General features: G+C 29.2%; 3 protein-coding genes across 16 annotated transcripts in view; 2 read left to right on the top strand and 1 right to left on the bottom strand.

The window, feature by feature from the left end:
• The window catches only part of Pi4KIIalpha (phosphatidylinositol 4-kinase II alpha), a 41,256-nt gene extending 39,076 nt beyond the window's left edge, over positions 1-2,180 (top strand). For all 4 annotated transcript variants that reach the window (XM_075366314.1, XM_075366312.1, XM_075366313.1 and 1 more), the window contains one exon: positions 1,466-2,180. In XM_075366314.1, coding sequence (XP_075222429.1) covers positions 1,466-1,565 — 100 coding nt within the window. In that variant the 3' untranslated portion in view covers positions 1,566-2,180. The remainder of the gene's footprint in view (positions 1-1,465) is intronic.
• A 10,489-nt stretch (positions 2,181-12,669) lies between these two features.
• Positions 12,670-18,696, bottom strand: LOC142325043 (1,5-anhydro-D-fructose reductase-like). The gene is made up of 6 exons (XM_075366315.1): positions 18,535-18,696; positions 17,647-17,814; positions 17,094-17,291; positions 15,492-15,748; positions 13,269-13,428; positions 12,670-13,136 (listed from the first exon to the last, which is right to left on the bottom strand). Exons 1-6 carry the CDS (start codon positions 18,610-18,612, stop codon positions 13,008-13,010), a joined length of 990 nt encoding a protein of 329 aa, XP_075222430.1. The 5' UTR covers positions 18,613-18,696; the 3' UTR covers positions 12,670-13,007.
• A 4,351-nt stretch (positions 18,697-23,047) lies between these two features.
• LOC142325044 (uncharacterized) overlaps positions 23,048-24,122 on the top strand; it is a 65,676-nt gene continuing 64,601 nt past the window's right edge. For 8 of the 11 annotated variants that reach the window (XR_012756472.1, XM_075366318.1, XM_075366321.1 and 5 more), the window contains exon 1: positions 23,748-24,076. Coding sequence is in view for 5 of the 11 variants with exons in the window: in XM_075366318.1 (XP_075222433.1) it covers positions 24,052-24,076 (25 nt within the window). In the remaining 6 variants the exon portion in view is untranslated. Of the gene's footprint in view, positions 23,235-23,400; positions 23,573-23,747; positions 24,077-24,122 lie in introns of those variants that run through there. The other 3 variants (XM_075366323.1, XM_075366317.1, XM_075366322.1) reach the window with 3 other exon arrangements.

Consider the following 24,122-nt stretch of genomic DNA (forward strand, 5'->3'; position numbering starts at 1 on the left):
ACATATTTTTAAAATGAATACTATTTTTGCTCGTCACAATCTTCAGTGACAGAGCTGCTTTTTTAAGTTAAGTTGAACATTCTTATACCGTATTTGCAGGTGATTGGAAAATTGCATTAATTTGAATTTTGTCTGCCTATATAGTACACTGTTGCTAACACCAAGAGTTATTTTTAATTTTTTTTAATTCATACCATTCAAGTGTATTAAGATGTGTTGTATATATGGTATAAATGGTTAGTGTTTGCTGAAAGTCACAAGCAATCTGATATTATAACTAAATATCTAAAACCAACACTAACCATTTGAATTGTACTGATATGTTCATGTTATATCACAAATTTGACTAGTTTCATCAACCTGCAATGTGTGATCCAAATTAAAAAAAAAGAAAATTTAATTTGAAAAGCTCATTGTAGAATCAATATAAAATAAAAGCTCACAATCACAAAACAATTCAAATTAAGGGGGGAACAATGAAAAAATGTACTAGGGCTATGTAGTCTGATCACATGTATATTATTAAAATTAAAAAAAATTATTAACATTAACAATACGAAAAATAATTTTTTAACATAAATTGAACATATTAAGCATATCAAAATTATTTTGAATCATATATATGGAATCATAGAAAACACATTACCACACTACTCGTCTGTCATATTTAAAAAAAATATAAAATAAAGTAATTAACATTAACAATACTAGAAAATAATTTTTTTAACATTAGTTAAACATATTATTTATATCAGAATTATATGGAATCATATATTTCGAATCATATCATTAATTTTTCTCTTCATATACGTCTCACTGTCCTGTCTCATCGAACAAAGAACACATCACCACTTAAGTGCGAGCCAATTCAAAACACATCTACACTCCATGACTGCTAAATTCACACTAGCCCCGAAACAAAGAATGTCAGTCTGGCTTCCCCCGCCAGACGCTCGTTCATATTTTATGCACGTACACACTTTTTTCTGAGAAAGTATATGCACTCACCAGTCCACGATGACATCACCGTCTGGCTATCCAGACCATGTCATACATCAAAAAACAAAGTTATGTAATACAATTTCTTATCAAACTAATTACATTTATTTAACTATTAAAATAATATAATACTATTGCCTATTCTCTGTTTTTAATATCAGCTAAGCCAAATGAATATTACTTACTTTTGAAAATATTGAAACTTTTTTCTTTATGACATAATATATATATATCGTTCGTAACCAACAAAATTTAGAATGGTTACAGATGTTAAATTATAATTATTATTCTTTAAATGTAGTCCAATCCTTTATGATATCATGATATCAATGATGATATCATCATTAATTCCTGACAGTTAATTGTATTGTTTGTGTATTATGTTCATTATTAACATTTTTGTGTATTATGTTCATTATTAACATTTTTGTGTTACATGTTCATTATTAACATTTTTGTGTTACAGGTCAAAAGGACATGTAGGAACAACATCACGTTTTCGTTCTTTCAGCGATACTTTTACGCAGAGATTTCAAAATAAAAGCCCATTCTTCTCATGGTGCTGATGATATTATTTTTCCTAATAAAAAGAAGAAAATACTTATGCCAATAACAAATAACAATTTTAATTGAATCAAATGTTATTTGTTATGAAACTGTGATGCCTTTTTATATTACCACTAGGAAAAGTTTTTAAATATTAATTTTTATGTGGTAATTTTGATGTATTATACTAAAATACTGGAAAAAAGAATTATTTTTGTAAATTCCGAACTACATTAAACAGTGATAATTGTATTTTCATTGATTATAGTTATTGTAACATATATTGTATAAAAGTCATTGTTTTTCACTCGCAGTCATAGCTTTAAGTTTAATTATTCATTATTTAATGTATTTATATATTAATGATTTTAATTTCTATCTTTATCAAAAATAAGTTTTGATATTAAATACGTATATACTACCTAATGAATATGCCACAGGATGGTACTGTGTATATGTATGAATCACATATTAATAAATTTTATAAATTACACAAGCTCACATTTATGCTAGTACATTTCTATATAACGTGTTGCCTGTTCATTACCATATAATGTAATAATATACATTTATAAATGTATTTTAAAGTAATTTTATGTGTATGTATTCTAATTATTATAAGCAGTTATTTAATATGTTCTTTTTTTTTTCATTATACTGCATCTCGGTCAAACCTTACTTTTAATCGAATTTATATTTTATTAGTTTGCTTTTTTGCTTATTTATAAATTTATTTAGCCAATAAATAATTTTAAGGATTTTTTCTTCTATTTATTTATTGTATTATTTATAAAGATAATAACAGATGATATTTATAAGCTGTTAAAATAAAGTTTTTATTATTAATATAAATTGTTTTATTTTTGGTAGGTAGCAATTTGGTAATACAGTAGAAGTCCATTAGTCCGGCATCGCTCCGGAAAATTGTAAAAATTTTGGTTTTCTCCAAAAGTGTGTCTTTAAAGCAAATAAAAACGCTCGAGAGCTTTTCGGGGTAGTTCGGGATCATCCGGAAGCGCTCGGTATTGTTCGGAAACAATTAGTGGCCGGCTAGTCTCAGCTGTCGCAACAAATTCAGGTGCAGTGCAGCTTCGTTAATCAATCACAAAGCGTCTTCGCCATTTTTTTGTGCGTTGTTGTTTTGTATCCTTTCACATAGCAGTAAACGTAACTTTTGAAACTGTACAGTGACAATGTTTCAAAACCTAAGCCTTCGAGTTCAAAAGGAGAGAAACGAAAACACGTAACACTGACTCTCAATCAGAAACTAGAAATCATCAAAAGCCTAGAAAAAGGCGAGAATAGAAATGTTTTAATGTAAGAGTTTAATATTGGCTCATCAACTATTTATGGCATTAAAAAACAAAAAGATGAACTAATGAAGTTTGTTTCTCAATCGGTAACAACTGAAAAATTGGCTTCTAGACAAACATTAAAAAAAACAAAACTGGAACAGCTAGATAATGTATTGTTCAAATGGTTTAGTGCAGTACGTTCTGAAGGAAAGCCGGTAACAGAGCCAATGATTGTTGAAAAGGCAAAGAAATTCGGCCAAGATTTAGGAGTTGCTGAAAGTGAATGTAAGTAATTATTCTGATGGTTGGCTCAGAAACTTTTAAGTTTCAGCATGAAATTCGAAGACTTGATGTAACTGGAGACTTCCATATCATTAGAAATAAATTTTATACTAAACGCCAAAAGTCAAGAAAACAAAAAGACATTCGTGACTTTTTTAAATCTAAGTGAAATATGTTTTACAGTACGTGTACATACATTATATGAAATGTAAAATAAACTTTGTTGTATGTATTTGCAACTGTATTTGTAGTTTAATTATTAACCTAATTGTTCTTATAATTACCACTCGATAGACCGGAATTTTCGGTAGTCTGACACCGAGCCGGTCCCGAACGTGCCGGATTATCGGACTTCTACTGTACTATAACAACTAATACTATTGTGGAATTTCTATATAAATTTTTGTGTAAGACATATGCATTAAAACTGAAGACAGTTATTATTCAGCTTTGTATAATTTAAGATGACATTTTAGTATTTGTTAGTTAATGAATGCATAATTGTCATTAAAATCTGTGACTACAATATTTGTTTTATAGATCATTGCAGGAATTATATGTAGTTTTTAAAATGTTATAAAAATTAGTCAGAGCAGGATTTCAAATAACAAAATACATATACTTATATTATATATTATACTTATATAATTAACAAAATACAGTTAACAAAACTTTTACTTAAAATTTATATAAAGTTCTTGCCACCACCCCTTTGACCAAATTTAACCAAGATTAGATGGCATTAATACTACAAGCTGATATGCATTATGTACATAGACCTGGAATTTTCACTGGTAAAATTATACATTCACTGGTAAAAATTATACATTTTTGTTAAGAGGAAGCATGAAATGTCAAGATTTGCAAAATGTTCCCTGATTAGCATACTTTATTTTAATATAGTATACTACAAAGCTTTACAGATCATAATTTTTATACATATGTACATAACAAAAATTTTTTGTAAAGTATCCCATTAAAGATTTGAATTCTATTTCAGCCAAAACCCCCTTTTTTACATTTTTTTAGAAAACTAGGAAGTGTACCTGTCTACAAATATAGGCCAGACAAAAATTGATTTTTTTTTTGGACTTTCTTTTTTTACCAGTCTTAACTACCTCTTGGACTATGTATGTGAGAATCATGGTAAGGAACCTTTTAGTCGAATTCTGAAGCACATTTGCTCAAAAATTTTGCATACAGGTTTGCTCCTGATAATACATTTTAGCAACATTTTCAAGACGCTAAGATGCCCCCAAAGTTGCCAAGTGAAAAAAATGCCCCTTGAACTTATGCAACCTCAGTTACATGCATATTAACTTTGTGTAAGATAACCTAGCCTGTTTCAGTAAGATTGGCTCTAAAATCTGCACACGTTTGAAATACATAATTTTACCAAAACGTAGGGCTCTATCTATTATAACTGACTGGAGCTAAATGATAATATATATCTCACTTGTTTATAAAATTAATAACATGTTAAAATTAATATCATGTATATTAGGGTATACAGTTGCTACTAGAAATTCTGTACAGTAGCAACCAAAGTTTTGGGAAAATTTAGTATTTTTTAACCGGATCCAAATTTTCAAATGAAAATTGTAAATATCTCAAAAACGGTCGGTCCTAGCACGCTGAAAACTTTTTCTACCCCTACTTAACAGTATCTCAAATCACTTCCAGTGATTCTTGTTAGATGATAATATTTTCAAGTGCTCCTGGGATGCCGCTCAGAAATTGGAGAGGAAGGGTGCCACTGTAATATTTCGGCAACCGCTTGTCTGATTTACATGATTCAAACAGTGAATGTATAAGCAAGTCGAGGGCTAACTTTTTAATGCATTGGTACACATTGGGTATCCAGAAATTAAATCGTTTAGGCCTATGTTTTGATTTTACTCACCAACCGTAAAATGTACCGATCTGATCTTTTGCTAAATATGCTCAAACCTGTGCATTAGCACAGCTATAAAGTATAAACTTATGAAGATTAAAAAGTAGAAAATGAAAAATATGTAAAAAAAATCTTTAAAATATCACTTGTAAATGAAATTCACTAAAAGGCAAAAAATAATTTTGAATGCAATTTATCACGCATATGAAAAAATTGGCAAAAACATAAGATTTTTAATTGAAACTATGACTTTCACATAATCTTACATATCACCATCAAAGCTGATATTTGAAGTTGTCAAATTGATTCTGAGAACGTCCTAAAATTATTTTTAACCTTTTAAGTGTATTTTACACATGTTTTTTAATGACCAATTTCTTTTTTGACCAATCTATATAATTTCCCGTTGTAATAATAAGTGCTATAGCAAGTAAAGTGATATATATATAAACAGATACTACATAGCACACTGCCAAGCTGTAGAGGGGAAGCATTTTTAACATTTATTATAGAATGGAATGCTTTCATAATTTATTTCAGTAATAATTTACGATCGAAAACATTTATTTAAAATAAATATTGTAATATTTAAAGTTAATATCAGCTGATATAGCCGTTTAATTTGTTATTAAGTTTAATTCAATATGGAAGATCCAAGATGTCTGACAAAAAACACCCACCATAATGCAGACTTTTTTAACCCTGTAGAAGCCCATTTTTTTCTGCCTCCTAATACCTCTCAGATATGCAATATAAAGCTGTTTCTGTACTTAAATATCAGTTTCATAAAGTTCTTCGGAGTTTCGAAAATTCATTAAAAAAAAACTATTTCACTCATAAGAATAAAACAAGTACTGTACGAAAGAGTACTTAAAATAGTTTTTTCCACATATACTAGGCAGTTAGTAAACCATTTGCTCGCTAGGTGTCGACAGTAGAGAGAATGGCTACCACGGGAAGCGAGAAGTCGTTTTGTGTGTTAGAATTTCACTTATCAGTCAGTAATTTCTGTGCAACATGCATTTCAGTTGAAATTTCATAAGCAGCACCAAGTGACAATTCAATTCGTGCATGGTATAAACAATTCAGTGAAACCGGTTGCTTGTGCAAATGAAAATGAACTGGTCGTCCATCAACCTCAGAAGTCAATGTCGAACGTGTGCGTGCAAGTTTCATTCACAGCCCGCCAAAATCGACTACGGTTGCAGGCAGAGAATTAGGAATTCCGAAAACAAAAGTGTGGAGAGTTTTCCATAAACATTTTATTATGCAAACTGTACCATGTTCAATTAATCCAGCGTCTTTCTGATGGAGATAAAACATGTAGGCTCGATTTTTGTTTACAGTTACAGGAAAAGATGTTGTTAGATGAAGGTTTTCTAAACAAGATAATTTTCAGCGATGAAGCTACTTTCCATATTAGCGGCAAAGTAAAGCGTCATAACGTGTGAGTTTGGGGAACTGAAAACCCACACGCTTATGTGGAACACATTCGGGATTCTCCGAAAGTAAACGTTTTTTGTGCGATCTCTCGTGAGGCAGTGTATGGGCCGTTCTTTTTTATGGAAACGACAGTAACCGGCATGATATACCTGGACATGTTACAATTATGGGTTATGCCTCAGCTACTCAACAACTTCATTTTCCAGCAAGATGGCTGTCCTGCCCATTTTCATAAAGAGGTTCGACAGTACCTTAATACTACATTACCTCGGCGCCGGATAGGACATGCATCTGAAGAAGACCAACACATTATGCTGTGGCCACCAAGATCACCAGACCTCACGCCATGTGATTTCTTTGTCTGGGGATATGTGAAAGATAAGGTGTTTATCCCACTAATGCCTCACAATATCGCTGAGCTAATGGATCTCATAATCAATGCAATCAACTCTATCAAAAATGACATGTTAGAACGTGTTTGGCAAGAGCTAGACTTTCGTGTTGATGTGTGCCGTGTCACCAGAGAGGCACATATTGAACATTCATAGATTTTAACAAAAACTGTTGAGTCCCTGCATCACCTCGTACAACTTTCATTTAGGTAAGTGAAATACTTTTTTTTGTACTGAATTTTTGTAACTCCTAAGAGCATTATGAAACGTCCTGTATATATATATATATATATATATATATATACAGGGCGTTTCATAATGCTACCTGCTGAGAGAAAAAAAATTTAATAATAAAATTGTTTTTTAAAGTGACTACAAAACATTAAGTAACAACAAATTTAATTCTAATTTCTAAACAAAGTTAACTATAAAATGAGTGCAGAGAACATATTGTATAACATTTTACGCAGGAATGACAAATAAAAAATGTAAAAAATACTTTCAACATTAACAAATTGAAATATAATTTACAAAAATCTGATTATACAGATCACATTATAGAATAATAATCATCTATTTCAAACAAAATACAAGTTAATATTTTATTTAAAAAATAAAATACAGGTCAACAAAATTTTATTTAAATTTGTTACTGCCGACTAGAAATAGTAGTAACAAATTTAAATTCCTGATATATGAAAAAATAAAATACAAAACAGTAATGAAAATTCGAACGCAATGATTGGCATAAGGAAGTAGTAATATAATTAATTTAAAAAAATATTCAAATATGATACCATAATAATTGTTATATTGTCTAACAATAAATTTTGACAACAGCATAATCAGTTTTACTTTAGTGACAGATAATAATTAAAATCTGTCAATTTTAATTACTCGTATTTAAAAAAAAAATTATTGTGAAGAATCAGGTAACTACTTAATGACATTAAAGAAGCTCTTAACTTTAAAGCAATTAATTTATTTAAGTATTTATTCAAAGTGTTACACAGCTGGCTTCACATATTTTCATCACTGCTAATTACCTGCATTCAGGCAAAACTCTTAAAGATGCTTAAAAAAAGGAAGTCTAAAATAATTTGTATTGATAAATGTATGTGATGCAAAAGCTATAAGTAATAAACTTAGTTACCTTAGTTACATAGGGTTAATAATTCATTGACAGTAGACTATTGTTATCTTTTGGGTGGGTGATACCTTATTAACTCTCCAAATTAGTAATGTAACAAATTTCTTCATAATAATTTATACAATATGATTAAAGGAATTAGTATTTCCAAAAATTAGATATATGCCTGGTTAACATTATATCTCAAGGACTTCAATGTAACATATACGAGGTGTGATTAAAAAATACGGTGAATAATTTTTTATTAAAAAAAGTAATAAGGTTACATAGAATTCGATTTAATCTCCTTCAAAGTACTGCCCTTGGCTAACAATGCACTTATCCCAACGTTGACTCCATGACTGGAGGCATCTTTCGGAAGGGCTTTCAGCTGCTCGCTCGTGGCCCTCTCAATGTCAGCAATGGTGTCAAAACGTTTTCCTTTAAGCAGTTTTAATTTTTGGGAAGAGCCAAAAGTCGCATGGTGCTAAATCCGGTGAGTATGGCGGATGTGGACAGACAGGAACACTTTTTTCGGCCAAAAACTCGCAAATGAGAAGCGAGGTGTGACACAGCGCATTGTCATGGTGAAGAAGGAAGCCATTGATCCATTTTTCTGGTCGCTATCTTCATACGTCGTTTCGCAAACATTGCAGTACACCCTTATAAAATTCAGAGTTTACAGTTGTTCCCCTTGGAACAAATTCTGATCGCACTATGCCCTCACTATCGAAAAAACAACGAGCATGACCTTGATGTTGGATTTTGACTGACTTGCCTTTTTAGGGCGAGGAGATAAACTGGTTTTCCATTGGGAACTCTGCATTTTGGTCTCAGGGTCATAGCCATAGACCTAAATTTCATCTGCAGTTACAATTTTGGCCATGAAGTCCGGATCTGCATGAAGACAACCCTTCAACTCCGTGCGAATTGACACATGATTTTCCTTCTGTTCATCACTCAAAAGTCTGGGAACAAATTTTGCACTCACTCGTCTCATTTGCAATGCATTAGTTAAAATGCTTTGAACGGATCCATATGAGATGTTAAGGTCTTCCGATAGCTCTCAAATAGTCATTCGCCTGTATGAACGAACCATTGTTTCCACTTTTTCAACTGTTTTTGAGGTTACTGGACGTCCCGCATGCTGCTCGTCTTAACAGACTCATTTCTGTTTTTAAATCGGTCATACCACTGGTACACAGTCTTCAAAGTTACCACATTATTGCCGTACACCGATTCAAACATTTTGTGAGCTTCTTTGGCACTCTTATGCAACTTAAAACAAAAACTTAATGTTAATGCATTGTTCAAAAATCCATGTTGCGCGACAGACACGATAAACACAACCTCACTCTAGCGGCTCTGGCAGTTGACTGGCAAGCTCGAACATGTTACAACTTGTCCCTGCCTGTCTCAGTTGATCATGCTATTGGACAAATTACAGCATATGGATATAGGGTTGGCAGTTGCCGCTATAAAAATTCATTCACCGTATTTTTTGATCACACCTCATAGACCTGTTTCCCCACTGGGTTGTCCATTCACTAGTTTGGTCTGGGGTAATGGGGTTGGTATGGTGGTTATATGTGTATGAGTAGTAAAATATAATCTAAACCAAAATTTAATTTCCATTTATAAAAATTGACAAATTGAGAATTAGATTAAAAAATGAATTAAATTCCACAATATTTTGAAGATGATGAAAATAAACTATAGTTAAAAGTTTGCATTATTTTTCCTTATGTTCCATTTGTTTTTTTCTACTCTAAGGCAGACTATATTATATATATAAATTATAAGTAAATATTAATTGAATTTAAAGTGAAGTGAATTCACTTTAAATGATGAGGTCAAACCACTTATTTTATATCAAACTGCATTTAAAATAACTACATAGAAAAATAAAAAATCTTCTGTGCAAGACCAACTTTTTGTTTCTGATATGCCCTCACTATTTCATAATCAGAAACGCACTAATTTTCAGAATACGGTCTACATACGTATGATTAACACGTTTGCTGTGGAATTATTTTAATTGTATTTTACCAACTGCTGTTCCAGTTCTTGGAACCTACCTTGCGTTTAATGCAGCTCGGTTTGACTGAAAACTTACCTCAGTGCGGCTGCTTTTTTTTAATGTGATTTTTTCAATTATTCTATAAAATGTTATAGCAACAAATAAGATATTTTAAGGGTTTTTTTTTTTTTGTAAATATTTACCTTCTGGTCACCAATGGTACGAAACGTATTGTGATTATGACACATTACTTAGTTGTGATTCCTACTTCCGGGGTAAGAATGCATCAACTATTTAATTTAAATTTATTTGTAGCTTATAAATGCCAAATAATTTGGTTATTTCCTGTTTGTTGTCAAGATTATTTGTTTGAATGATAATCAGTATCTGGTTAAGGCCTAATGGTAAAAAAAATGTTTATGGTTCTGATTAATAAATAGCATAATTGCTTATTTATGCTATTTTGTCAGTTATTTATAATTGTCAGCGACCTAGTATGCTGACAATTTTTACTCTTGTATATCTCTGACAGAGAAATTATTAAAAACTAAAATTGCATACTGCGGTACCTTGTGAAGTAATAGAAAAGAAGTCCCCAAAAAAATAATGTGATTGAAATTAAAACGTGGGGAAATCTTCGGTCTAGAAGAAAATAATTAAAGTCATAAAATGGCAAGACAAACAACCTGTATTGATGATGACAACAGTGTATTTCCATGACACAAAATTAGTTGACTCAGAAAAGGTGAACCGGTGAAGAAACCAAAAGGTTGAATTTGAATTAATCTTTGAAGCTGCAGTTGTTAAATGCCTGGATCATTTATAAAATGATACCAGGTAACAACAAAAAAATGACAATAACAGAATTTAGGAGGGTGTTAGCAAATAGTTTGGTAAATAAACCAAAAACAATTGTTATAGAATGTGGAGTAGGCAAGAGACTTTGTCATACATTTGTAAAACCTGAAGGTCTGTGGTGAAAAAAAAAAGAAAAACATGCCGCAGTTGCTATCAGAATCTGCAGAGTCAATGAGTAGCAAAGAAGTAAAAAGAAAAGCACGTAAGGTGAGATCTTTCTGCCAAGAGTGCAATGGCAATCCAGGTTATTATCTGGAGTGTTTTAATTCGTACCATACCTCTATTTAAACTGTAAAAAATTTAAAAAGCTGTTTCGTTAGAATATTAATAAGATGTTAATGAATTTTACTGTCTAGCATTAATTTTTATATTACTTCATTTTTTAATGACTTTCTGCACATTTTTTTTGGTTTTTTAATTCTTGAATTATTAATATGATATTTTTGGAATGTATTTAATAAATTATTGAAAGAATAGTAGAACAGAATTAAATTAACAACAAACAGTAGGATTATTTATTATAAATTAAATATACTAAAATTATTTTTACTTTTATTTACTTATTTGAACTGTTATATATTATTTTAATATTATTAATTAAAAATAAAGGAAAGTTATTTTAATTAAAGTATTAAAAGGTAAAGATAAAGAAAAGGTATTAAAAAAATGAATTTATTTACAAATGGATTTTGATTATGCCCATAATTATTAGTGCGGTTCCAGTCTCTGGTGCAGTGCTACTCCAGACCCAGTGACACGAACTACGTAAAAATATGGCAAAACTAACCTAAAAACAGATTCGTAAACAACACCGAAAAGTACAACTTGATTCAATAAATAGCATTATATCAACTGTGTTCCTGTGCCTGGTGACTGAAGTTGCACTATTGCTAAGATATGTTCCACATCCTGGGGATGGGAAACACATTACCATCAAGGCAAGCAATTATAACATCGCACTTGACTGAATAACCTTTCCTAGCAACACGAACTGGAACAGCAATGAACGTGTTAACAAGTAGACTCTACATACAAGCATCAAGTTACTTACTCACTCACCACCAACTCGCTGCACAAGTGCATATGAAAAATACACCACAACACCGTCAACATAGCCTCAGATTGAGATATGTTTTCTGTTGTCAAATTTAAATTGCACATAACTCAAGATTAACACAACCAATCTTCATCAAATTGTCCTATGCACAACGTATCTAAATTTCAGTGAAACTGATATAGTAGTTTTGGAGATTTTCAACATACATAAAATTTTATACATAAGCATACATAAAAGGAATTACATTTTTAGTGAATGATATCTTTGTACTCATACTTCAGAACGTACAGGAGATTCACTTTCCTCCCCCAATCCCACAATCAAAAGTAATACCATACTTTTCTTCAGTCAATAAAAAATTCTGAAAAATCTTGTATTTTCTTTCCCAAGCTGAGAACTTTCCAAAAAGCCTTTAACTTGAGTAACATTAAGTCACCTCATGTTAGGTTATGGTTATGTAACAAATAAGCCATAAAAAATGTGCACTGGTAAGACCAATAAGTTATATAACTGTAAGGATGAGTTATCAGATTTTTGTAATTGTGACATTACAACCTTCAGTCTACTACACAGTTTTTGATAAAAATTAAAAAAAATACTTTTTTGCTTCATTCATAACAACATATGTTTTAATTGATACACTTCCATAGAAAAAGCACTGGCTGAAATATGTTCTGAAAACTAGATTATCATAAACAGCCTGGGTAGTAAAGAGGAATACAAAAATATTAAATGTCTTTTTATTTTAAGAATGTATATTTCAGACGTTTAATTTTTCACTATAAAAAATGTACAAATATTTTTACAAATTAATACATAATTAGTATGTATAAAAAATAGCCTAATGAGATTCACAGATTACCTAAATGGCATATTAAAAATATATAATGTACATATTCTTATTAAATAAGAAAATGTAACAAGTATTTCTGTCATATGCTATTAATTAGTAAAATGTATTAGAGTCAAGTAATGACTTGAATATGTTATAGTATGTGAATAACTTAAAAAAAAATTTCTTAAAAAATAAAATGACTAATAAAAGGTTTTTTTATTGATTTTATTGTATTGTTTTTTATTGATTTTATCTTCTTAGCCAGGATATTCAGGATGCAGCTCAATCCCATTTAACAGCCCAATTGTAAACATTTTACCATCTTTTCCTTTATCAAGTGCATTTAATTCAGACATATCATTTTCAGTAAGCTGGAAATCAAATACCTATAAAATAAAAATTACAGTTTAATAATGATAATCCTTAATATTCCAAACCATATTCATTAATACAACTTTTTTATATTAAAAAAATATACATACGCAGATCAAATTTAAAAATATTATTTGTATAAATACCTGAAAATTTTGTCGAATACGATCAGGGTTCGCACTTTTAGGTATTACAGCAAGACCAAGCTGTAAAAGATGTCTGAGTAAAACTTGAGCTGGTGTTTTTTCATGAGCTTCTGCTATACGTAGAACTACAGGATCCAATAATGGGCTTAGTTTTGGAATTCTAAAACAAAAGAAATTAAAATTGCTACATTTAAAATCTCTCCTTTTGAAACCTCTTGAAAGTGAGGAACACTTATTTAATTAGCACAAAAACCAAAAGTGAATTCAATATCCATCCTTTGTTACTGAATCCATTCGTTTCAACAATTAACATGACTGCAAGTCAACCATGGGATTAAAATGTTATGCTTTAATCCATGACTGCCAACAGTGAAATATAAAATAATATAAAACACTCTATAAATACATTGGTTTTAAAAAAAAAACTCGCATCAAAATTCTTATTTTCAATAACTCATTGTTGTTCCCATCCAGGCTTCAGTTGATATTAATTGGGAGTATTTTTGAGTTAGGAAAACAAGTATTTAGATTGTGATACAAGTATGCTGAATTTAAACTATTTCTATCATTTTTTTTTATAATGTTAGAGATATTGAGATGTGGTCCTTTATTTGTACAATCAAGCTTGTTGTCAATGTCGGTGGATTTTGTATTTACATCTACAAGCTGTTTGACAAATGTTGACTATGATGTTATGACAAACTTTTAATTGTTCATTGTATCTTTCATTCCATTCACCAATGTAGAACATTGTGCAGTTAATGCAGTTCAATTTATATATTCCAGGGGCACTGTGTTTGTTTGGAGATTGACTTCTCTGTAATTATTGGCTTTGTTGTCCTAAGAAGCATTGCATCCAGACATCTTATTTGTTAAAACTAGTTTTTTGGTATATTTAGTTAATGAATGTTAATATCATATAATATGTGTGTATGTATATTAATGTCATCCATAAAACAGTTTATATGATACTTGGATGATTTGAGAAACTGTCAATGTTAGTTTTCAGCAGATTTTGAAAACACATTAAGTATTATTATTGCTTAATATTTATGATGGTGACATAAGGAAATTTGCTTGTTTACTATTACCAGCTGTGAAATTTAATCTGTATTGTATTTTGTTTATGTATTAAAAGTTATTCCAATTGTCTTATGTCCCTTGGTACAGTAACATGTTATTGTAAACTTACAATTTGTCATAGAAAATAGTATGCATCATAGAAAACAGTTTTGCTAGGATGTTGAAATAAAACAGCTACCAAGTTGCATATTCTTTGTTTTAAAATGAAAAGTGTAATTTTGTTTTGAATTAATGTTCGGTACATTTATAAATCCTCAGATATAAATAAATTCACTGCAGAAATCCTTCTAAGTAACTTAAGTTGGGAAATATTTTCAATAGGCATTCTTTATTTTTAACAGCTTGCTGGTGGCAGCCATCACAAATGAATTAAACCAATCATTGCAGTATTTTTATGTTTTCTCACCATTTTATGACAAAAGCATTACAATATAATTATTCTTTACATTTTATTTTATTGTAATTTATTCAGCTATTGGGATTTAAGCTATAGTTTTGAGTAAAGAATAATATTATCAAAAATTAATGCTGGTTAAAAAACATTTAAGAAATATTTTAGGAAAAGATTGATAGCTTTCTCTAAAATTTTCAAACTAAGAAAAGGTAGATTATGAGAAAATCCAGATAGTAATTAAAAGAGAATAAACAACTTAAAATATTCTATTGCCAAATCATTAATCTAGCACTAGAAGGGATAATCAGATTATATACTTGTATTAGCAACAGCAATTCCTGTTAACATGTGATGCAATACCAACAGACTAAAGTTCTAAAATCAATCTAATATCGTGCAGTTTGAAAACAGATGAAAAAACATAAATTTTATGTATACTTTACTGAATATGTCAGCAAACATGTTAAAGGTCAAACAAGTTGTTACACTATAAAGATTAATGTTAAGTCTATTTCAATAGCTAATAAAAAAGTTACCTTTATTTTTCAGGAAAATAAATAATGCCTTTACCACTTTAAAACCACCTAAAACCTCTTAAAAATGAAAAAAAAATATTTTACCTAAAACACAAATGCAGTAATAAGGAAGATGTCATTTAAAAGCTTTAGTAGTTGATTATGTTTTAAGGATTAATGTATCATGCGATAAGTCATGCTATATATAACCATGCAATATAGTAAACTGACCTGCTGGAATCTCCACCAAGAACCTCAGTGAATTGTGTAAGGTTGGGAGACCCAAGTGGCGCATAAGCACATACTGTAATATTATTTTTATTACAAAAATCACGTAATTCTTTCTGTTGACAGTAAACATGTAACTCCACTTGGATATTAGCTGGTGGTATACGTGCTGATTTTAAGATTTTTTCTATTTGTTTTATATTAAAATTTGACAAACCAATTGATTTAGTTCTACTTGCATTAACTTGTGCTTCCATAGCCTGAAGACAAAGAACAGTATAACCAGACAATTCTTTGTATTAAAAAGACTATAAAAATTATATTTAAGAAAAAAGATTTAAAATATCCTTCAATAAAATAAGCAACAGGAAACAACTCGCTTCTCATTTTTCTTACTAAGCCTGGCACAAGATGCATGCTATCTTGAGATTGGCAGTAAATAAGAGAAAATTATATTTTATTAATTATTTATTTTTTTATAATGTCCTCATTGTACTAATACAAAGCTAGGTGTAGAGTGTTTAATGGTATAGTAGAATACACCTGGAGCATAATACAAGTTTTTCCAGTCCTTTTAAAAATTTATCTTAAAAATCTATACATTGTACAATTTAGTTTGAAGAAGAAATTTTAAACAGTATTTCTTTGAGCCAAATGTAAGAAATAAGTATTATTTTTCAAAGGTATAATATACCTTTTGTACATTAACTTTGATGGTTTATTATCTTATAAGGTTTCAAGAAAATTTAGTCTAAATTTTATAGACTAAAAAGAAAAAAATGGCTTATAAACCAAAAAGTATACTCAAATTATATTTTCAATGGATATTCCATGTGGAAGACAAGGTTAACTATTAATTTCATTGAAGAGGTTAAAAACAGCAATTTATTAACAGGTTAAAAGTGTCATTTTATTAAATATACAATTAACGTAAAAATTTTTATAAAATGTTTGTTTAGTAACAGTCTCACAACTATTTGCACTACTTCTTTTTAGGTATTAAAAATTAATATCACAACAGTCATATTAATGTCGTTTGTGTCACTAATATCACTGTACTGTTAACGAAGAAAAAACATCAAGCTCCTTGTATAATGATAATGGGTAGAGATAATGGGTGGTATAATTAAATCTGTAACAAACACATTTTACTACATTACTTAAGTGTTACAGATAAAATATTTATGTAGCAGAGTAAAATATACTTTCTTAGACATCTCTGTCACAATTTTAAATCTGAACCTTTTATAAAAAACACATTTTACTACATCACTTAAGTGTTACAGATAAAATATTTATGTAGCAGAGTAAAATATACTTTCTTAGACATCTCTGTCACAATTTTAAATCTGAACCTTTTATAAAAAACACATTTTACTACATCACTTAACTGTTACAGATAAAATATTTATGTAGCAGAGTAGAATATACTTTCTTAGACATCTCTGTCACAATTTTAAATCTAAACCTTTTATAAAACACTTCAGAGAAATATTCACTACTTACTTGAAGGAAATAAATATGTATAAAGTTCCTGAAAATAAACAAATTAGAAGCAGATCTTTTTTTCTCTGAAAACATTCTCAAAAATATATAGACACCTACCTTCCAAATAGCAACATGATCCGTATTCACATCAATTTTAACTTTGCCATTTTCATGTCGTGGTAACAAATCATCTCCATTTACAAGACCAACAGGATGATGAATTAGATATAAATCTACATAATCCAGCTGCAAGGATGATAATGAACGTTTTAAATATTCCTCAACGTACTTAGCATCATTAGCAATATTAGGTAACTGAAAAATAAATAAAAAAATACTACATATCTTTCTAAAACTTAGGTGCTTGATATAATTTGATTTATGTAATCTGATTAACATATCTCACAGCTTGAACTATGTTTCAGAAAGGATAAAATAAACATTAGAAAAAACCAATGTTATAATTTATTGTGAGAACAACAGTTATTCTAGTAATCATTGCTCCACTATATTCAAAAAATATCATGGATACAGAATGTTTATATATAAAAATAATACTTGCTTGAATTAATTTTTTGGTTCAATTTTCAAATCAAAAAGTCATCACTTTCAAAATTTTGTGCTTTATTTACAGATATCTAAGTAAACTCTAATAATTATATATTAGTACCTTGGTAACAATAAATAATTCTTCTCGTTTTATTTTACCGCAGTCAAAAAATTTTTTCAGGGCTTTACCAATTGCAGGTTCATTCATATATACAAATGCAGTATCAATATGTCTATAACCAGCATCTATTGCTATATTTAATGCAGTTTCAATTTGTTCTTCTGTTGCCTGAAAAAAAATCAATTGTTCCAGTGATCAACAATTGCACTACATAATTCAACATACTTATGTAATAATTTAAAAAAAATGTATATATATATATATATGTATGTATATATATATATATATATATGTATATATATCAATAGTTCATCAACAAAATGGACAATTACAACAGGTACTAAATTATTGTATTATCAGTAAATAATTAGAAAAAAAAGCCGTGAAGTTGCACCTAAAAAATCTTTAAATTAATGTAAATCTCGGAATTTATACTGAAAAAAAATTTGTTAAATTTTTAACAAATAATTAACATTAAAATAAAAAAACTGTTTTATGTTTCATTATTATATGTTAAATCAGTACATTTATTTGCGGAAACAGAGTACAAGATGCACACCTTTAATAAGAAACATTAACTTAAAATTAGCGTAAAATTATGTGTGTACACAACCTTTATCTTTTTCTAAAAAAAAAAAACTACTTAACTAGTAAAATCAAATGTATTATTTCAATCAAATATTTTTAAACATATTTCATACGTCTAAATAGTAAACTTATTTTACAGTAAAAAATATCAAAATTACGTGAATTTCATTTACTGGGTAAATTACGTAAGGCGCTGTTTGTCGCGAAATCTATTAAATTATGTATAGTCAAAAAAACTTTCAATACTGCCATTAAAATATAATGAAAATAATAAATAATTACGACATAGATCATATTCACCTGCCATGTGCCCAACCCTACAACAGGCATTTTCATTTCATTAGATTGAACGTAACTTTCAGGATTTAGTTCAGTCATTTTAATTCAAAATTAAGGTGTACACACAAATTTCTATCAGGAACACAGTTCACCGTCGTGTATGCAGTAACACCAACTTCACGAGCGAAAATTGCCTTTTTTATAGGTTTTGCACACTGCGCCTACCGGCGAAAATTGTAAACATTTGAAAGAAGCCCTTGTAGAGGGAAAGGTTAAAATCCATAATTACCGAGGCTGTTTCTGTGATTGTAATTGTCTTATACTGAAATAGTTGAGAGTTAGAACTCGCAATATTTTTGTTAGGTTTCATACAATAACTGATTTACTGGGAAAATAAGGGATAATTTATTACGTTATTCTCTTCAATTAGACATCACAGATAATAGGTTTTTTACATTTAATTGTTTGGATGATTTATTATTTTTTTTTAATAAAACGCTAAATAAATCTAAATGCTCCCTTTTGGGAAACGTCTTTGCGTCTTGCTCCTGCAAGGTGTAATTAAACCAGACAATTATTTTAACAGATTTTTCAAAATTTTATGAAGTCTGCATTATGCTCTTAATAAAAATTTTTGTGTTTTGTCAGGCACCTTTCTCTGAATCTTACAAGTAATAAAGTATGCGGTATTGACACAGAACTTGCAATGGTACACATTACTTGAGTGGTAATAATATAGCTTAGTGCTTTAACTCCGAAACATAACTGTAGTTTTAACCGGAAGCTATATAGTTATATTTTTTGTACATCTCATAAAAGCAACTAACTCAACATGTTCAAGAAATATAAAATCCATAAATGCCACTCTAAATTAAACAAAAACAATACTGGTGAAATATACTATTTAACCACATACTAAAGAAATTTCTTAGCCAGTTCAAAAGTATGCCATAAAAAAACATATGTAGTATATATGTTTAAATATAAAAATAAATAAATATATAAAAACATATGGGAATTGTACAATTCCTTGAAAGAAGTTGTATAAGCACATTTCCATGAATTTAGAAATCAATTAGTTTGTTACATTTGATCTTTTTATTTAAAATTATAAACTTTTGAAAAGTTTAACCAAATTTAACAAATACATTTAAAAAAATGATCATCATTGTTTTCTCTTACTTTTGCAATTGTTTTCAGTTACTGATGTTGCTGTTCCCACCCAGACATCATCAGCTTAACCCACCGGGTTGGTCTAGTGGTGAACACGTCTTCCCAAATCAACTGATTTGGAAGCCGAGAGTTCCAGCGTTCAAGTCCTAGTAAAGCCAGTTATTTTTACACAGATTTGAATAATAGATCGTGGATACCGGTGTTCTTTGGTGGTTGGGTTTCAATTAGCCATACATCTCAGGAATGGTCGAATTGAGAATGTACAAGACTAAACTCATTACATATCATCCTCTGAATTATCTAAACGGTAGTTACCAGAGGCTAAACAGGAAAAAGAAAGACATCATCAGCTTACATTACTACTGGTGGCTATTTTGAGATAGGTAAACAGGTTAAGAATAGGTTAACACGATTGGGGTAAAGGAGTCCATAGCATCTGAGTTGTTATATTGTTATGTTTATACATTTAAGATGTGGTAATTTTTTGTATACATCTAGAATACCAAAGTTGTTGTCAAGCTAGAGGACTGTTGTCTGTTATGAGGTGGTTGGTGAATGTTGACTGTGTTACTACGGAATACTTATTGTATCTCTGAATTGCATCCCATGTATCAGTGCAGAACATTGTGCGATTAAAGAAGTTGAATTTTTTATGTATTCCAGAGACATTATGCTTGTTTAGTTATTGTGTTTTGTGTATAATGATTTGTTCTGTTCCTTGTTCAGAAGACCACACTTCAGATTTATGAAGTTTGTGAGCTCTTTACATTGAGTATTTGTGTTTATATATGTTAATGTAATTTATTTTTATCTTATTTTTTATTTATTGGTATAGGAGTTAGCTGTTATATTTGTTTCTTTCTATGTGCTAATGTTGAATTACTCTCTGACATGAGTGAATTGAATAGTTTATTGATCATACTTCTAATAGAAGGTAGTTTACATGAGGTTGGGTGGTTTAGTGTGATATGAATGAGATTGTCTGTCATTGTTAATTTTTTATAGATTTTTCTGGTGTGTGTTTGTTATTGTTTGTTAAATTTTTGTGATAATGAGGTCAAGAAAATCTATTTGTCTGTTAAGTTTGTATTAGCTATACATTTTAATTTACTGTATTTTTCTTATGTATGTTGTAAAATTATTCTAATTGTCTTGTATTATTTTGTAACAATAAAATAGTATTGTCAATGTATTATTTATGAGTTTGTTGAAGAATGTGTGTTGTAGAAAGATTTTTTTGATAGAATAATGAAAAAAAGGCTTCTTCAGGTTGAAGATATATTTGTTTTGAAAAGTGAAGTGTAATTTTGTTTTGTAACATACATTACATGAGATGTAGTTCTGGTACTTCATTGTATTTGAGAATAATGAACTAAACAAATTTGATTAGAAATTGAAAATTTCACCTGTTTTATTCTACAAATAATTGTACCAAGTGAAGCGACCTACACCATAATTGAATGTGGCAAAATCACAAACTGAAAATTGTTTTTATAGAAAATACAATCACTTATGGAGGTTATAAAAAAAATCTCTGTAAAGGCAATGAATGATTTTCCCTTAAAAGTCTTCAAATGGATTTTAATCCATTTATCAACATGGCACATTAAAGAACAAACAAATGGGAAAATAACAATTTTTCTTTTCTTTATTTTTGTTTTTTATTGTCAAAATTAAGGGAATGACTAATTCCTTGGAATTATTCCTTGGAATAACTAATATAAACCACAGATAAATATAATTAAAAAAGTCTTATTATATTTAGTCACATTAACCAACCAGCTGAAACTAGTATATCATATGTGGTATTACGATTAGACAAATAAACAAGCAAGCTAATTTTAATCTCAGTTAATGCATGTGTTTCTTATTTCAAATACAGTTTTTGTTTGTGGATATTATTCTATGTATTTTTTTTACTTTTTAATCTGCTTTAAATTCTCTTCAACGTTATAGATTTTTATGAGTACTACAAAAAATTTCAATAATTTTTTTTTAATATTCTACATTCCAATTATTATAATTATATTTATTAATTATTTATCTGTACACTTTTGTTTTTATAGTGTACACCAGTTCTTCTCCAGCAACGACATCAAACATCTGATTATTTATTTTTAAAAAGTTATAAATTAAACATTCTAAAAAAATACTGCTTTTTCAGCCAAATTTTATTTTAAACAAACCTTTTTTATTAATTTTGAATCGGGGGGTTTTTAGGAATAAAACAAAATTTTGAAACAATTTGGTCCATTTAAAAGTTTTCAATAAAAGTAAGAACTTCAGCATCAGAGCTCTAAAAAAATGTACTTTTTTTTTAGATTCACAAAAAACATATCAAATACAAATATAGGGGGAAAACATTTGTAAAGGTGATTAAGAAGCCTAAATCTTGGAAAAGCTTCTTTATAAAATTAGGTTAATTTTTATATGCACTTTTATAGAAATATGTCAGTACATTTGTAAAATATTAACCCTTAAACACTACTTTTTATTTTATATATACAATATTTTGTTTGGTGTTGGGTGTGTTTTCTGATCTCTGGAGTTAAATGGTTAGTCAAATCTGCCCATTGTTTGCAGATAACCGGTGTACTTTGCAGTTACCAAAGTCTATTTTGCCTACTATTTATTAAATGTATATGTAGTTTGTGGTTTTAAAAGCAACAGTTTTTAATTGATAAATTTTTTACTGCACTGAAGAATTTTTTCTCTACTTCACTAATAAGCAGTTTAGATGTTATAGTTTTTAAATCAATCTTCTGAATCACCTGAATCAGTATTAAAAAAAATCTGATGTGGACATACATGACTTCCCTATACACCTACTAAATTACATTACACATTTTTTTAAAATGAAAAGTGCATAAAAATTTTATTTCCATAATAACTTCTGATATTTTTTAATTGTTACTGAATTATTATTTATTGTAAAAATTTCTTTACTATCAGAGGTTAATAATTGTTAATAAATCAATATATTTAAATTAAAAAAAAAAGTTAAAAAAAGAAGGAGTTAAAGTTGGATTCGAACTGATGTGATAAAAATTTTATTCTGCTATAACTCTGGAACTAATGAAAATAAGACCACTTATGCTATATCATTGAAAAAGCTATCAATGATAGCTTTACTTTCAATTATACCTTCTGATATTTTATTATTTTTTACTTCCGTTAAGAAAATAAAAAATCTAAAAATTTGGATTTTGGACTTTTTTTGTATAAGTCGATTGCAATCAAAATGGGTGGAGGGGGGGATGTGCACAATTAGATGTCCTAAATCCAAAATTTCAACATCCTACGGCTAATCGTTTTTTTAGTTATGCGAGATACGTACGAACTTAGTCAAAATGAATTCAGGGATAGTCAGTATGGATATTTCAATTGAAATCTGAAAACCGAAATTTTACGCGATCAAAATATATTAGTTCGTACATGGAAGTAAAATGAAAAAAAACCTGTATAATCATTTTAGAAACAGCTGTTTATCGCTTCATAAACTATTTCTAATATTTTTCTGGGACACTATGGCCTGTTGAACAATAACAGTAAGTTAATTTCTTTAATAAAATAAGGTTCTTATACAAAACTAAACAGTATCGGCTTAAAATATACCACAATTGACCAGAATTCGGACTCAGAACTTTGTAGATGATAAGTAGTTATACTTTTATCCGGATTTCAATACTAGTGTTATTTGGTGGTTGGGTTTAATTAACCACACATTTCAGGAATGGTCGTCCTGAGACTGTACAAGACTACATACAGTTCATTTACTTTCATACAGATGATCCTCTGAAGTAATACCATAGGGTGGTTCCGGAGGCTAAAGGTAAAAAGAAAGATATAAAGATACTCCGTGCAGGCGTTTTATAAACAAATTAAGGTAATTAAACGATTACTACGTTTTTAAAAATTAAAGTAAAAATGTACTTTTAGTAACGTCTAATTACATTTTTAAAACATTTTTGTAATAGAGCTTTCCTATAAGAAAAAATTCAGTTAACTTCAATCCCTCGCGGGCCGTGACGTATTTATTGGAATAAGAACTAATCGTGATTGTTTTCCCTAAGAAATTTTGCTCCTTCTGTTGACAGATTCTGAGATATCATAAATGTAGAGTTACCACAGCAGTAATTTTATTTATTTATTTATGTAAACAGAATAATTTAATTTTTCCTTAGATTCTGGTCACATGTGAATATTAACAAAAACCGTTTTTAAATGTTTTCGTAGGTTATTTTCTACAGCTTATGTTTAATATAGGTTATGTTTCGTAGTTGATTTGTTCTCTACTGGTATAGAGATATTTGACCATAATTAGCACAAATTGCTATTGGAGTTAACTTCTTTATTTTTGTTGAAATGGATTCTCTGCACTCATTTAGCGGTAAGAAATCCTATTATAATTATTTTAAAATTGTTTTTTAAGAAGT

The sequence above is a fragment of the Lycorma delicatula genome, chromosome 5, assembly GCF_047948215.1.
Source record: "Lycorma delicatula isolate Av1 chromosome 5, ASM4794821v1, whole genome shotgun sequence".
NCBI classification, from domain to species: domain Eukaryota; kingdom Metazoa; phylum Arthropoda; class Insecta; order Hemiptera; family Fulgoridae; genus Lycorma; species Lycorma delicatula.